Here is a 15,007-nt window from a genome sequence, read left to right on the forward strand (position 1 = left end):
CTTGTTTACCGACTAAGGTCGCTAGTTCCCCGTTTTAAATTAGGTTGCGCGCATTGTTTGATCACCGACCTATGCGCAAGTGAAAGTCGTGAAAACACCATATTGGTTGACAAGGCCACCCCATGGAGGTACGTCGTAGCGTTTGACATAGTTAAAATTGACAATGACAGTTACGCCACAAACAATATCGAAAATTCGAATGTATCAATTTCACCTAAATGTGTTAGTTTAATTGTGTTTTAGCGTTTTAATGTATTTTGTACCAAAATGCCAGCTTCCATTGGAGTGAATTTGCGCGTGACGGGGCACTGCCGCCAAGGCGGCAGGAAATACATGGAAGACTTCTTTACAGTGGCTTATCAACAAACTGAAGATGAAAGCGACTTAGAGTACGCGTTTTTCGGGATTTATGATGGACATGGGGGCGCGGAGGCGGCGGCTTTCGCCAAGGAACACCTTATGGAGACTATAATCAAACATAAAACTTTCTGGTCGGATAACGACGAAGACGTCTTAAGAGCCATCAAGGACGGTTACATCGCCACTCATTACGCGATGTGGAAGGAACAAGGTTGATATCCAAACGTTTCAGGGCGTAATCTCAGTTTTCCCGCTTGGAAAAGAAAAGTGAGGTTATGTCATGTTGTCATTACGTCAAAAAAATGGAGAAAATTGAGGTTATTTGCAGAAAAGTGGCCCCGGACACCCTCAGGGCTGCCCAGTACTGCTGGAACCACCGCTAGTGTGGCTTTCATTCGGCGGGGGAAGATATACATAGGACATGTTGGGGATTCAGGAATCATTTTAGGTAAGGTGGGGAGGCAGCCCCCATTTCGGAACTCATTCCGGGGTTTTAGGGTATCAGGAGAACGGATCGAGCGAGTGGAGGGCGAAGCCCCTCACCAGGGAGCACAAACCGGAGAATCTCGACGAGATGATGAGGATAAACCAGTGCGGCGGGAAAGTCGTCGCCAAGTCAGGTTAGTGCCAAAAGGGGGGCCATCACTAACGACTACTTAAGGGGGAGTTGAGATCGCAATCAGGGGAGGTACCGAACCCACTCAGTTTTTGAAGGGGAATCAATGGCGCTTTCAGGGGAGGCATTAAACCCACTCAGTTTTCGAAGGGGAATCAATGGCGCCGTCAGGGGAGTATCGCGATTGTAGTTCTGACTGTGTTTGTTTCCCCAGGCGTCCCTCGCGTGGTGTGGAACCGGCCGAAGATGGGCCACCAGGGCCCCGTGCGCCGCTCGACGCCCATCGACGAGATCCCCTTCCTCGCCGTGGCCCGAAGTCTGGGCGACTTGTGGTCTTACAACTCCCAAATCAACCAATTCATCGTCTCGCCGGACCCCGACTGCGCGGTCTTCACCATCGACCCCAACATCCACCGTTGCCTCGTTTTCGGCACCGACGGCCTCTTCAACATGTTGAGTCCCCAAAACGCAGTCCACATCGTCCAACAAGCGGAGCGCCATAACGAAAACGCCGCTCTGAGCGACTCGATCAACAAAACTTGGATGAATCCCAGTAAACTGTTGGTGGAGAAGGCGTTGGAGCGGTGGCACAACACGAAGATGCGCGCGGACAACACTTCTGTGGTCACGCTGATGTTGGATCCTCCGGGTCCGCCGAGGGCGCAGGTGCTGAAGAATCGGAAGAAGAACGCGTATCCGGACAGCGGGTTGAAGATCATGACGCGGTATAAGGAGAAGGAGGAGAACGAAGAGAATCCCCAAGTTACCACTTCTCCTACGGCGCCACAACCGGAAGGTACGGAAAGACGCGGCGATGAAAACAATCCCGTGACTTCTAGTGAAGTCACCTCCAACTCGTTTCCTTTGAAAGAGCGCAACTACGTTTCGAAGCCTAGAGAGAGCACCAGTTTCGATCCACGAGAAACCGAAGACAAAGAAAACGTTCAAAAGGACACTTCGATACAAATCAACGAGATCTCGTCCAGTTCGAACGATTTCAACGACAACTGCGACGAGAATTTGAATGAGAAGTTACCGAAGCACAATCTAAGAAGTGGAGGAAAAGTTCCGCAGGTGGAGACGAGAGCGACGAAACGTAAGCACGACGAATGTGATGATGGTCTGACCAAGTTGAGGAAGAGCAGTCGATTATTGAATGAAGGAAAGAAACCGAAGAGTGCTTTAAAAAGTAAAATTAACTTAGCTCAGAGGATACTTAGGAGTAAGAAGATATCGCTTAAGAAGAAGGTTCAAGTCGCGAAGAAGAAACTCATCAAAACGAAGAAAGTCAAACGAGGCGATGATAGTACAAAGAAGATCGTTCGGAAAAGCCTTCGGAACCTTAAAGGTAAGTGAAATAATAATAATAATGATTATACTCGGATTGGTACTCACGGGTTCTTTGGTTTCCTCTTCCAGGAGCAAAAGCGAAATCTCCACCCAAACCGATGCCAAAAAGGAGCGACGTGCAAAAAAAACGCAATCGAAGATTGCAACGTAAACATTAAGCCATTTATTTTTATTTCTTGTTTCTTTTAATACTTTAAGAATGGGAAACCACGTGATTTTTTTTAATTAGTTCTTTTGATTCGTGTTTACGAGTTTTAGTTTCGTGTTGTTTTAAGAGAGGAGTAACTTCATTGGTTCTACTCATTTCCACTTGCGTTTTTATATCTATCATGAGAGTACTACTAAATATTTTGTGCCTTTGTTACCAAATGTTGATGAAAAATGTGTTAATTGACTTAGGCAAAACAAAGAAAATATATTTATAATAAGAAAATGTATTATTTTCGCAATTGAATAAATTTATAGTTTTAAACAACTGAATTTCATTGAGGAGAAGGGAAAAAAGAACCTTAACAAACATACAAGCGTTTTTATTGGTTTTATCAAATAAATTATAGGAGAGGGGGAGTTACAATGGCCGCTGGAGGGGAAGCACGTTCTAATCTCACCCGCCATAGGTCAATCACAATGGCGTCTAGAGGGGAAACAGCCAACAAAAAGCTGCCAACCAAGATGGCCTCTGGAGGGGAAGCACATTCGGGTTTTCTAACCTAACATTACAAAATCTCACAAATCTATCACGTATAGACAAAAATCACATCTTCATCAGTCCCGTAGCTCTTCCTCGCTTCCTCTAAAGTTTCTACAGACATTATACAAACTCCTAGAAGACAACATGAAAACACCACAAACTACTTTGGGTACTTACGATCAGCAAACGATGGGTTTCTATAGTACACCTTCCGTGTGGCGAGTTCGTATCCGCACAAAACGACAAAGTGCCCTTGGTACGGCACTGGTAACGGCAAACACTTCCGCAGCTCCGTTGAAATCTTATTTAATTTACAAACATCACAGTTTAACAATTTCGCATTTGTCAAAACAATCACAGGTCCGTTCATTAGATGATCTAGAATCATCCCACATGTCACTGAGGCTCTTTGGATCTTCACACCGTCGCGGTTCGCAGTTTCGAACCTTCGATTGACCCGAGTTTCATCCTAATGAATTCTCATGTACTCACAAAATTAGTTATCCAAAGACTTACTTTGCTTAAGATGTGGTTGTAAAAACTGTTCTGCCTATGCGCCGGATGGACGCCTAAAGTAACTGTGTAGTAACAATGCTCGATTTTGTACCGTTTTAACAAGTAGCACAGATCCACAGTCCAGGTGCTCCTCTGGAAGCCTTCGTCATGGCATATCTTCGCGAAGTTCTTCAAAAAGTGTTGGCGATGCTTCTTGGGTAGAACCATCAGCACGCAGGAGATCCCGCAGTCCCAGTTGAAGCGCTGCTTGTAGTGGAAGAGCTGGATGTGGAGCTTCTCTGGTTGACCTGTAAAAACAACAGTTAGGAGAATATTGTCGTGGTAACCGCTCCAGACCTGGCTTTAGCACCAGTTTTCGCCTCATGGTGATGGGGATCTGAATTGCTGCATTTTTTTAGTTGATAAGTGGGTTAACGATAACACACGGCGAGATAATACTTATTGATTTTTTCTTTATGGACAATACACGCAAGCTAATCTAATTAAGATAAGAGTTATCGTGTAATAAAATGAGTAAGCTGGAGATATTTTTAACGGTGGAATGGCGGTTGGAAGTGGAGAATTTCCGGTATGGCGAGGTGAGGGGAGGCTGTAACGGCCAGAATTTTCATAATGGCGACGTGAGGGGAGGCTGTAACGACGAGAATTTTCGAAATGGCGACGTGAGGGGAGACTGTAGCAACGAGAGATTTCTAGGTGAAGAGATGAGGGAAAGCTTAACGACGAGAATTTCCGAAATGGCGACGGGAGGGGAGGCTATAAAGAGAAATTTCGAAAATGGCGACGTGAGGGGAGGCTGTAACGACGACAGATTTCAAAATAGCGACTTGAGGGGAGGCTAACGATGAGATTTTGAAATGGCGAGATGAGAGGAAGGTTGTAACGACGAAATTTCGAAAATGGCGAGGTGAGGGGAGGCTATAACTAGAATTTTCTAAATGACGAGATGTGGGGAGGCTATAACAACAAGGTTTCAAAATGGCGATATGAGGGGAAGCTGTAAGAGACAAATTTCGAAAATGGCGAGGTGAGGGGAGGCTGTAACGACGAGAATTTCAGAAATAGTGATGCGAGGGGAAACTGTAACTACAAGCATTTTCAAAAATTACGAGATGAGGGGAGGCTGGATCGCCGCGAGATTTCGAAATGGCGACATGAGGGGAGGTTGTATCGTCGAGAGATTTCGAAATGGCGACGTGAGGGGAGGCTGTAGCGACGAGAGATTTTAACATGGCGAGGTGAGGGGAGGCTGTAACGACGAGATTTCGAAATGACAAGATGAGGGGAAGCAGTCATGGCGGTCTCTCTACAGTAAATTCGCAATGTTTTTACTATTCTAATCGCTAATGTAACCGATAACTGCAATTATCTATAATTATAACAAGCGCATCCATCTATATTTGGTAATTCGTTGATATTATCCACGTTTTATGAAACTCGGTATCTGATAAGGTTTCCAATTCTCAATTTCATTGAACCATTTTTTTAATTTGAAGAAATGATAACTTATTACAAAACAATAATACAGCTGTCCTTATCAAAATAAGACGATTATGCAACATTTATACCGTTTTTGTTTTTAAATAAAATGACGAAATTAGATTAAACTCTTCTACTTTTGCATTTCTAGTGTTCTTATTTATCACTTTTTACGTTTCAACTGTTATTGAAAACATGTTAGTAGTGACTTTTGACCTAACCACCTTCAAGAAATAACAGTGATGCCAATACAATTGTTATCAGGATGGAAACCGACCATTTATAAACGAATCTACATACCGATCCAAGCCCAGAATCGTACAACACTCATTTGTAGTTTTTGGAAAGCTTCACTTTTTTTTCGGAGAAATATTGATAACTAAATTGTAATATAAGCTGTATCTAATCACTTAAGTGAGAGTTCCAAGGTGAAAAGATCTATAATCCATTAATGAGAAACGTGCTTACGCAAGTAATGGTGATATTAAAACCTGAGGAGGCTGTGAAATTTTACATCCGTTGGTAGCCCTGTCCGGATTGATTCCAAATTTCGCAGCCCGCTTCGATAAAAATTAGGAAACAAAAACAAACATTGCCGAAAGTATATTGCATAAATACGTAAATAATCAAACTTAGGTTACTCATAGCCCACTTTCGCAAGAAAATAGCAGAAATCATTGCAAAATGGTTTCAAGTGCGATGATTGGAAATTATAAAACGAAGACGCAAATAAGAGTAAATGAGCATTTTTTATTCAAAGTTCGCAGCGTCATTAGTTACATCATTGTTCCGGAGAGGTCAATATCAGGGCTCCACGAGCGGCAGATATCACGCACACGTTCCAAAACAAGAAAAAATGCAATCAAAGTTCACTTATTGACCTTTTTCCCCATATTACCCTACCATCCCTCACTAGTGAAATGTATTACTGGTTGCATAACGAATCAGTTTTTATTTGCGATAATTTCGAAATTCTATCTCTACACCTGATAAAACAGGGTTTTAAGGCTCCCTCGTGTTTACCGCGACATGTTTACACAGCAAACACTCCATAAAACACCTGTTATCTCTAAAAACAACGTAAATATTTGCTCAAGGTCCTCAACCCAGAAATAACCCAATTACTCACCCTCGCAGCCAAGTTCGGTCATTTTAACAGCCAGACGTGTTGCAAATACAGAATGGCTTCAATCAGCAACGCGATCACTTCGAAATTGCACCCATTCCATGGTCGATAACGACCCTGAAGTTTGAGGTTATGACGTAACCTTGAGCCTTGACATAATTCCTCCAAAGTTAAGGTTCTTATGTTTAAGCAGTGGCGGATCCAAACAATGGGAGATTCCCTTATCTGCTTTTTAAATAATAACTTGACCACGTGATAATGAATTCCAAGTACAATAAACGGCGACCGGAGCGCCGGGGTCAGTGAGCGATGTGCATTTTATTTATTTACACGGACCCCAGCCCCCCTGAAGGGGGCTACCGCCTCATCGTCGCTTCAAACCGAGACGAGTACTACAAACGACCGGCGAAAAACGCGTTCGAGTGCCCCCAGACCCGCGTCATCGGAGGTGAGAATCCCAACCTAAAAACTGCCAACTAATTGCGATTTCAGGGAGGGACATGGAGCCGGGACGCGAGGGGGGCATGTGGCTCGGGGTGTCCGTCCAACCCTCAATGATCAAATTCGGGGCGCTGTTGAACGTCACGGGGGCGGAAAAACGCGCTGCCACGTCAGGGCGGGGGCCCCTCGTCTACAACTACTTGGAGTCCCCGAAAGGGGCGATGGATTACGTCCGGGGGCTCACCAGCGAGACTTATAGTGCGTTCAACCTTCTTATGATGGAAATCACGGGGGGCACCTCCTCAGCGTACCACCACAGCAACTCCCCGGAGGCCACGCATGAGTACCTCGGCAAACAACTCCTGGCTTTCGGCAACAGCACCCCGGAAGCCCCCTTCACCAAAGTCAAAGTCGGGAAGGCGAAGTTCGAGAAAATCATTGCGGAGACTCGGGGGAAAGAGGACCTCGTCAAAGAACTGCTGCAGCTGCTAAAGTGCAGAGACTTGCATTTACCTGATGAGGAGTTGGAGAGGAGGTCCCCCGTCGGAGTCAACTTTTTGAGCTCGATTTTCGTGCATATTCAAGGTGGGGGCTACGGAACGAGGACCCATTCGGTGGTCCTAGTCGACGATAAATGCAACGTTGAGTTTATTGAACATACCATGAAGGAACCCATCGATTCTGAGAGGCCGGAATGGGACGTCACTGTTGTCAAATCGCAGCTGTGACCTGCCGAGCTGTCCAAGGGGGCTTCATTATTTAATTTCAAAAGTATGACAGCTGTCAAATCTTGTCAACTGTCACTTGTCAAAAGCCTCGGAGATGTGCGGAGAGATGGCGCCACCTCCGCCCAGATACAGGTGGTGTGAACATATAGGGTGTTTGAATAAAGGTTTGGATTTTAGTTTAGATTTTAACGTCTACCTCGTGTCCCTTTTTAATACTGTAATGACTACAGGGTGTTTGAATAAATAATTGTATATTTTTATCAAAGCAATGAACATATTTAAATTCTGTTCATGGTAAACATATTGTGTAACAATTTTTAAAGAATCAAATACAAACTATAAAATTATCTGAAAGAGAGACTTAATGACAACTAACAACTTCGTAAGTACAAAGCGGTTCAGAAACTAAACAATTTAACAATTTCAACATAAAATCTATCGACTGTCGATACTTTCAATTATCATCGGTATAAAATCTAGCGCACTTCTAGCTAGACTCTAATTTTGAAAATAAAAGTCTAATAGCTAAAGAAAAATGACTTAGCTCGTTCCAATACGACTATTTTACATTTAGTATTGTGACACTGCAGTTGTTACCGTTTGAAAGCGCCGGTTTCAAATAGTAAAACTTTCACAAAAAAAATAAAAATAAATAAACATTGTTAAAGTCGAAACTTTAACGTGATATCTATTCAAAATAAAGAAATTTCCGGCGTATCGTACGTCCCTACCCACGATTTTACAGGTTATACTGTGCTAATAAATGCAACCAAATTAACGCAACGCTACGATACGCCACTCCTTAAAAATCGTTATTATATTTATGTCTAATATACATCAAACATTTTTATTGGGTTTTTAAGCTATAATACAAACGCTACAGCGATTATTTTGACCGTAGTGTCCACCTTCTAAGGACCTAATTGTTATGCACAGCGTCTTTAGTTGAAGGAAAGCCTACAATTTGGTACATATTACACTGCTATGTTACATTTTTTTACATATTTATAGAATTTTAGCTTAAATTCGATACCCCTCGAGATAAATAACTGAAATAAATATTTCACCCCGTTAATTTCGACATAGTACAACTTAATTAATCCGTGTCCTTGAAATTGCACTAACATACACTCCACCCCTTTGACTAGTATGTACACATCCAGCCTAAAGCAAATCCGAGTAGTACTGCACTTTACCGTTCGACAAGTTCAACACTGCGTCTTCCCAAGCTGCAACAGACAAAAAATGAGTAAAATCAGTGCTACCACCCGTTTCTTTCACTCACCTGCTCCTATATAACTGACGATTTTATCGTGATTATGCGACGTCGCCGTGCAGTTTTCCGGCGCGACGTACCTCGCGATGAAATCCTCGCAACAGAAATCCTTGTTGTCTTCGGAGAGGAGCTGTTCGTTTATATCGAAACCGAACACCAAACCGGGCACTTCTTTGCTGCTCCCGTAACCGCTTAGTATGACGACAGGTGGTCGGAGGTCTACGCTAGTTCTGTCACTTATATCACAGTCTACACTACAGTCATTGCCGTTGTTTAGAGGGCTCGAGTCGTAGCAGTTTGTCGGATGGCCTTGCCCCATCAGTTGCATTTTTTCGATTGTTTGCACGTCGGGGATGTCCGGTGGTAACGAAGAACTATAGCACATTTCGGGAGGCTCGTGAGACGGAGGTATCTGCGAAATTTATTCATTTTATGTTGGCAGCGCTGCGAGTTTGACAGTTGACGACATTATTGACTGCTAATTACTAAATAAACGCAATTACTTAACAATGAGACGTTTAAACGACGAATAAACAGTCATAATGACGTAACTTACTCGATTTGTTGAAAAACAGGTGTGAAACATTACATAATTGTCGAGGAACTAGACGAAAGTAATTAAGACAAACACTTGTCATTGAATGTTGTTTATCTTAGCGATATCTGATAACTGTTTCTATGATACGACGTGACAGACAGAACTTTTGATTAGATATTGCGTAACAATAGTAATTTGGATCACAAGGCCGGAAAATGCTCTTTTGGAAGTCTGAGTGAAATTCCGAAGACGAGGCGGAGCCGACTATTTTTTAGGCCAACAAAATTGAAAGAATAAAAATATATATATATTTACATAACAAGTACGGAAAGTGACCAATTTTGCACGAGTGTGCATTATTAAATTTTTACTGTCGAATTTTCAGATTATCAATTTTGGGGACTTTGAATTTTTGAATTTTTAAAGTTTGAGCTTAAAATTATCATTTTATTATTTAAAGTTTCTTAGTTTTTTTTCTTAGACAGATTATAGAAACTAGAAAATAGATAGACTGAAGAAACTAGAGAAGCTAGGGGCATAAAAACAAGCAGAAAAAAATGAGAAACCAGACAAACTAAAAAAACTAAATAAACTAGAGAAGCTAGAGAAGCAATAGCAAGTATAGAAACTAGAGAAATATGAAAAACTAAAAAAGTTAGAGTAACTAGAGAATTAAAGTATATTAGAAAAACTTTAGAAACTAGAGAAATTAGAAAAGCTAGAGAAGCTAGATAAACTAAAGAATTTAAAGAAACTAGATACTAGATATATTAAAAACAACTAGAGAAACTAGAGAAATCAGGGCAAGTAAAGAAACTAGATAAATTAGAAAAGCTAGACAGACAATAAAAACTAGATAGACTAATAAAACTAGAGAAATAAGAGCAAGTAGAGAAACTTGAAAAACTAGAGAAACTAGAAAAAATTAAGAATTTAAAGATACTAGAGAAAGTGGACAAATAAGCAAAACAAAAGAAACTAAAAAATCTAGAAAAACTAGAGAAACTAGAAAACCGACATAAACTAGAAAAACTGGAAAAACTAGAAAAATTATAGAAGCTGTGTATATAAAATAGAAAAACTAGAGAAATAAAAACAAGTAAAGAAACTTGATAAACTAGAAAAACAAGAAAAATAAGATCAACTTGAGAAACTAGAAAAACGAAAGAAATTAGAGAAAATAGAAAAACTTAAAAAATAAAACATTCTAACGTCGTTTAAAATACTTCAGCAGACTCCTGTGTCAACTAATGACAGTGCGATACCAACCGGTACACAAAAAAAATACATATCTAGTTTCTTTTTTGGAGGCCTAGGTCGTTTTCCGGCATATCTATATGTCTCCAAAAACATTAAAAAAATTTATCACCGATTGTTTTATGATCACCCTGTATATCATGACATTCAAAATCTCGACTAAATTGAGAGCGGAAAAGTTCAGGTGGAGCCACTCGATAAAAATTTCATCGTCAAAAGTCCAAGTGTGCCATAAAAATCCAATACTCAGTAATGTTAAGCTTACGTCACACTCGATAAATTTAATGGAAAGCATAAAGAAGTCGCGTGATTTAAGTGCAAACACGTTTTAGAGGGGCCTTTAGAGTTTGGAATTGTGTTGGTAGTTCTGCTTTTTTGACAATTCGAGACGAAGCAATTTAGTGTCAATTTTTCGACTGGTTAAGAAATCAACATGGCTAAAAAAACATTCGCTGACACGTCATATACAATAAAAAAAGTTTTGGGTTAAAAATATCGGTGACGTCATAACTTTGTCATTTGGTTGGACGACAATGTGACGCAAACAACGCGAAACAGTTGACAAATGCCATGTTTTGTTTTTTTTTCTCAACGCCAACTGCGAACAGGAATTTAATTAATCACGCAGTAATGCCAAGCTTGCATATACCCAATATAAAGGGAAAAACACCAAGAACTCAAACATCTAAAGAATCTAGAATTTTGAAAAATTTCGAAGAATCTAACAATTGAAAGTCGACTCCAAAGACCCCAAATGACGTAATAAAACCCAAATCGTTCATTGTTCAAAACAAAGACTTGCAGAAATGCAACTTTCCTCTTCCCATGCATTTAGCTAACTTCACAATTGCCTTATTTAGTAAATAGCAATTTCAATTATCCACGATATGAATATTAATTAAAGGTACTCTCTTAAAGTCACAAGGTTAAAAGGTCAAAGTTATGAATTTATGACGTGGACTCCTGTACTATAATTTGATCATTAATCATACACTAATTACAAGCAGTTAACAGGTACAGTCCAACTCCATAAATATTTTACGACGGCATGACTCAGTCAATTATGAGTGAGGCCTTTTAATTTTACAGTATCTGTTGCAGTGATAGAGCGCCCACACTGTATTTCTTATCAATACTAATAACTTTTGCATCGTCTAGCAGGCTTTGGAATTTGGTAACAATGCTACCAACTCGTTTCGAATTCCACAACAGTTTTTCGATTGTTATTTTACCAGTGACAAAAAAACGAGTTTCTTCTATAATATACTCACCACGTGGTCGTTTTCTACGTTATTTTGGAGCTCCATAACACAAACCGTCGTTTTATTCACGTTATTTTTAACGTTCTTGTTAGTGTTGATGTTCCTACAAATTTTATTGCTGTTTTTCGTTTTGTCAACGTTCACTGGCACCGTTTGTTTGGTGATCGCCGGAAAGTTCTTAATATTATGAACATCGGGTGGTGTATTTTTAACACTAGGACTCGTATCGATATTATTTGTTTTACTATAATCACACGCGATTTGGTTCGAGACACATTTAACAACGTCGTTCGCTTCTTTTGGCACTTTATCGATCGGCTTTTTCTCTTTTGGTTTATCGTTATTTTTCGCCATATCAGCGTAAGAAATGGGCATGTTCAACCGAGCGGTTGCAAGATCCAGCCTCTGAGTATCAATAGGCAAAGAATGCACCGAATCCACGTCGGAAGAGTCGTTCGATTTCTCGCTGTGGGGCACCGAACACGCCGACTTCCTCCTCAAATCAGGGGAAGGTCCTCGCGCGTTGGCTTTCCCCCCTTGGTTCGTCGAGGTTTTTGTCCGTCCGCTGATGGAATTCCGGCGTTTCTTACTCTTCTTCTTCTTGGTGACGACGCGGAACTCCGCACTCTCCAAGTTCTCCGCCGAGGCGTTGCTGTAGAGATTCTGCAGAGGCAACGGCTCCATGTTCCCCCAGGACCGCCTTTCGCGCGGTTTATCACTGTTCTTGTTGTTCCTCATCATCACTTTATCTTTGAATTCAAAGTCCTCTAGGTTGGTCGTGGAGATCTCCCCCAGAGAGTTGCTTTTCTTTAGTTTCGTACGATTGTCTTTGCTCTTGGAGGAGTGAGCGCGCTTTTTCGACTTGCTGGTGTCGTCGGAAGAGTGCCGGTTAAGCTGCTTCGACTTCAGGGAGCGACTCTTCTCGCTCTGGTCGTCTGTTATCCCTATGAACTCCATGAGCTTGTCGATGTCGGAGATGATGTCGCTGCGGTGGCCTTCCACGTGCTCCGCGCTGCACACGACGACGTTCTTGTCGGTGAGGAGCTTCTTCTTCTTCGTCTTTAGCGAGCTCTGGTGAAGGGCGTTGCCGTTCTCGTCGACTTTCTACAAGGGGAAGCGTGAGTTTGGTACGTGGGGGGGTTGGGGTTACCTTGGTGTCGTTGGAGATGCGGAACGTCCCCGAGCAGTCGGCGGAGGGGCCGATGATGGGGGTCACGGATTTCGTCATCGCCGCCTTCCTCTCGCCCTGCTCCAGGTGGGGGAACTGCACCGGACCATCAACTTCATCTGAGAAAAAAAAGGGAAACTAACTTACTGAGAGCCTGGGGGGGAGGGGCAGGTCGCAGAACAATTGGTACCAACGTTGTCACGTTGAAATTACCAGAGATCACTGCGACCCGAGCGGATTTTACAACCTTTTTGCGACGCGTTTACAAGAAATCGCAAAAAATTCCGAGAGAGTGAATAAAAACCTATTTTCACGTGTTTTTAAGCAAATTCACTGATTTTTTCGCGAATTAAAAATGATGGCAGTTCGCGTTACCAACTGCAAAACAAAAAACGAACCATGAGTGGGAGAATGGACGTGATTGTTGCCAAAATCGCACAATGGAAAAGTACTTACTATCAGGGCCACCCCTAGACATGAAAACATGGAAAACGGGTACTCTCGGTTGCAGCCCTTTCTTTTCCACGGTCCGATTTCGATCAATGTCGCCGATTTCTGAAACATCTAGTAACAAATAATTTTTCCTCTGAAGCTAAACAAAACACTGTCAATGACGTGCGAGTAACTATTTCAGAATTGCCAACTGTGCCAATCAATGACACTACATGGGGGGTACTTACTGACTTGCAGGGAGGCCCGCGTGGTGAATTTGAGCTGAGGCGACTCGTTGACTTTCTCCTGGAAGTTCTGGTCGAGGGTGTCGTGTTCGAGGAGTCTCTGTTCCTCCACCACTTCCGGGTCGATTTTCTCGGTCATCTCCTTCTTCTTCCTGGCTTCCTCAAGGAACTGGTAGTCATGGCCGATGATTGTGCTCGCGTTGACGTTGCACGGCAGGCTCCCTTCAAAGTGAGGTTAGATTCGATCGGAGGAGGACAATAAAACTTACCCCCTTCGCGCTGTCTGGCGCTGACGCTCTTTTTTGTCCTGTGTTTGGAGGTTTCGAAGAGTTCTTCTTTGGCGAGGTTGTCCAAACTCCCTCCATGCATCATATTCTCCGAGATGGAGCTGGGCTTCTTCCGGTGCCTGGAGTTTCGCTTGGCGGAGGGGTTGCAGTACCGCACTAGCTCGGAGCCCCCGGCTCTTGCGGCTCTCGCATTTCGCTCGTCTTCTTCAGCCTCGTTCAACAGGTGATTGAAGAGTTTGCTCTTTCCTTCCCTGTCTTTGGGATTCTTGTAGTTCAGCGCTTCGTCCAGGAGGCCCTTCAGCTCGCCATCGTTCAAATCGGACAACGTCTGCAATCGATTATCGATTTTTCATCGGTTTACAGAACTGCATAAAAAATTCGTGTGTGTGCTTACGCCCAAAATTGCTACGTCACCTGTCAAAACTCCGCCGAGCGGCAGTTTCGTGGGGGGGGCAGCCACGACGAAACCCCCAACCGGTTCGAAAGGGAATATAGACTAGTTTGGGGGGCTTCCGGGGGGCAAACCCGCGCTTGGAGGAGTTTTCAGGGCAACCTCACGCACGTCACCGCCGACGGTCAGCCATTTGTCAATACGACCAATGGGGGAATTTCGGCCAAAATATCGATTTTCTCGGGACAAGGGGCCCCCACGATCCCACCAACTCGCAGGCCAGTGGGCGCCGCGGGGGCGCGACCTACCTTATCGTCCTTATTCTTCTCCTTGTTGAGACACTTGTCGTGCCGCGGCTTGTCGGGGGCTTTGGGGGCGGAATCGTTCTCTGGCGACGGGGCCATTCCGCAGAAACGGGACGTTGCAACAATGGGGCACTCGTTCACGGCGATTGATGCATCGCGATCGAGCATCGAACCGTCGTCACATCAGTGCGATCCCTCAAAATACACTTTCGAAGCGATTTCACGGCGTCGCGACGACTTTCTCACGCGAACTGTTCCACATTTTCATCGACGGCCATTACAACACATTTGCGAAAATGACAAGCAAAGACGTCACGTGACACAACACTCTTGATCCAACCGGAACCGACACCGGCTCGGGGGGCTCCGGAGGCTCTTCTATCACGCACGGGGGCCCCGGAGTGCCCTCAAACCGCACTTTTACTTAATCCAATTAAAGCAACGGACTCCAGTGGAAGAATAAGATAACCTGCCAAAAATTTTCAAACGACCTTGGATCTGCGCAGGCGCCGACGCGATCCTAACTTCACAAATAAACT

At 43.1% G+C, this 15,007-nt stretch overlaps 4 protein-coding genes across 8 annotated transcripts; 2 read left to right on the plus strand and 2 right to left on the minus strand.

The window, feature by feature from the left end:
• The first annotated feature begins 84 nt into the window (after window positions 1–84).
• On the plus strand, window positions 85–2,801 carry Pp2C1 (protein phosphatase 2C). Its single transcript, XM_088032913.1, has 5 exons — window positions 85–571; window positions 689–808; window positions 858–980; window positions 1,191–2,324; window positions 2,396–2,801. Exons 1-5 carry the CDS (start codon window positions 268–270, stop codon window positions 2,482–2,484), a joined length of 1,770 nt encoding a protein of 589 aa, XP_087889039.1. The 5' UTR covers window positions 85–267; the 3' UTR covers window positions 2,485–2,801.
• A 34-nt stretch (window positions 2,802–2,835) lies between these two features.
• Window positions 2,836–6,232, minus strand: LOC148177762 (protein GUCD1). 3 transcript variants are annotated; one of them, XM_088032542.1, is made up of 4 exons: window positions 6,142–6,232; window positions 3,534–3,820; window positions 3,195–3,486; window positions 2,836–3,149 (listed from the first exon to the last, which is right to left on the minus strand). In XM_088032542.1, exons 1-4 carry the CDS (start codon window positions 6,161–6,163, stop codon window positions 3,064–3,066), a joined length of 687 nt encoding a protein of 228 aa, XP_087888668.1. In that variant the 5' UTR covers window positions 6,164–6,232; the 3' UTR covers window positions 2,836–3,063. The 3 variants fall into 3 exon arrangements, with proteins under 3 accessions (XP_087888668.1, XP_087888666.1, XP_087888667.1); XM_088032540.1 differs by lacking the exon at window positions 6,142–6,232 and adding an exon at window positions 5,313–5,358; XM_088032541.1 differs by lacking the exon at window positions 6,142–6,232 and adding an exon at window positions 3,870–3,972.
• A 117-nt stretch (window positions 6,233–6,349) lies between these two features.
• Window positions 6,350–7,483, plus strand: Tango2 (transport and golgi organization 2). The gene is made up of 2 exons (XM_088032539.1): window positions 6,350–6,586; window positions 6,631–7,483. The coding sequence occupies exons 1-2, from the start codon at window positions 6,448–6,450 to the stop codon at window positions 7,305–7,307; spliced, it is 816 nt and encodes a 271-aa protein (XP_087888665.1). The 5' UTR covers window positions 6,350–6,447; the 3' UTR covers window positions 7,308–7,483.
• Window positions 7,484–7,541: 58 nt separating this feature from the next.
• LOC148177764 (uncharacterized) lies at window positions 7,542–14,937 on the minus strand. 3 transcript variants are annotated; one of them, XM_088032535.1, is made up of 8 exons: window positions 14,472–14,937; window positions 13,755–14,100; window positions 13,489–13,707; window positions 13,265–13,363; window positions 12,791–12,927; window positions 11,650–12,744; window positions 8,593–8,995; window positions 7,542–8,536 (listed from the first exon to the last, which is right to left on the minus strand). In XM_088032535.1, the coding sequence occupies exons 1-8, from the start codon at window positions 14,634–14,636 to the stop codon at window positions 8,472–8,474; spliced, it is 2,529 nt and encodes an 842-aa protein (XP_087888661.1). In that variant the 5' UTR covers window positions 14,637–14,937; the 3' UTR covers window positions 7,542–8,471. The 3 variants fall into 3 exon arrangements, with proteins under 3 accessions (XP_087888661.1, XP_087888660.1, XP_087888662.1); XM_088032534.1 differs by having other exon boundaries at window positions 13,265–13,372; XM_088032536.1 differs by lacking the exon at window positions 13,265–13,363.
• Window positions 14,938–15,007: the final 70 nt, after the last annotated feature.

Source organism: Gnatocerus cornutus, chromosome 3 (assembly GCF_029298725.1).
Source record: "Gnatocerus cornutus isolate USDA-ARS CGAHR chromosome 3, icGnaCorn1.1, whole genome shotgun sequence".
In the NCBI taxonomy this organism is placed as follows: Eukaryota; Metazoa; Arthropoda; class Insecta; order Coleoptera; family Tenebrionidae; genus Gnatocerus; species Gnatocerus cornutus.

What these genes read in the sequence shown, in the direction of transcription:
- Pp2C1 (XM_088032913.1), top strand. Translation starts at nt 268, where the DNA reads ATGCCAGCTTCCATTGGAGTGAATTTGCGCGTGACGGGGCACTGCCGC. An exon ending in CGCGATGTGGAAGGAACAAG is followed by an intron (nt 572 to 688) that starts GTTGATATCCAA and finishes GGTTATTTGCAG; the next exon opens with AAAAGTGGCCCCGGACACCC. An exon ending in GGATTCAGGAATCATTTTAG is followed by an intron (nt 809 to 857) that starts GTAAGGTGGGGA and finishes CCGGGGTTTTAG; the next exon opens with GGTATCAGGAGAACGGATCG.
- LOC148177762 (XM_088032540.1), bottom strand. Translation starts at nt 5,343, where the DNA reads ATGAGTGTTGTACGATTCTGGGCTTGGATCG. An exon ending in ACGATTCTGGGCTTGGATCG is followed by an intron (nt 3,821 to 5,312) that starts GTATGTAGATTC and finishes TTGTTTTTACAG; the next exon opens with GTCAACCAGAGAAGCTCCAC. An exon ending in ACAACCACATCTTAAGCAAA is followed by an intron (nt 3,487 to 3,533) that starts GTAAGTCTTTGG and finishes AGAATTCATTAG; the next exon opens with GATGAAACTCGGGTCAATCG.
- Tango2 (XM_088032539.1), top strand. Translation starts at nt 6,448, where the DNA reads ATGTGCATTTTATTTATTTACACGGACCCCAGCCCCCCTGAAGGGGGC. An exon ending in CCAGACCCGCGTCATCGGAG is followed by an intron (nt 6,587 to 6,630) that starts GTGAGAATCCCA and finishes TTGCGATTTCAG; the next exon opens with GGAGGGACATGGAGCCGGGA.
- LOC148177764 (XM_088032534.1), bottom strand. Translation starts at nt 14,636, where the DNA reads ATGCTCGATCGCGATGCATCAATCGCCGTGAACGAGTGCCCCATTGTT. An exon ending in AGAAGAATAAGGACGATAAG is followed by an intron (nt 14,101 to 14,471) that starts GTAGGTCGCGCC and finishes AATCGATTGCAG; the next exon opens with ACGTTGTCCGATTTGAACGA. An exon ending in GTCTAGGGGTGGCCCTGATA is followed by an intron (nt 12,928 to 13,264) that starts GTAAGTACTTTT and finishes TTTTTTTCTCAG; the next exon opens with ATGAAGTTGATGGTCCGGTG.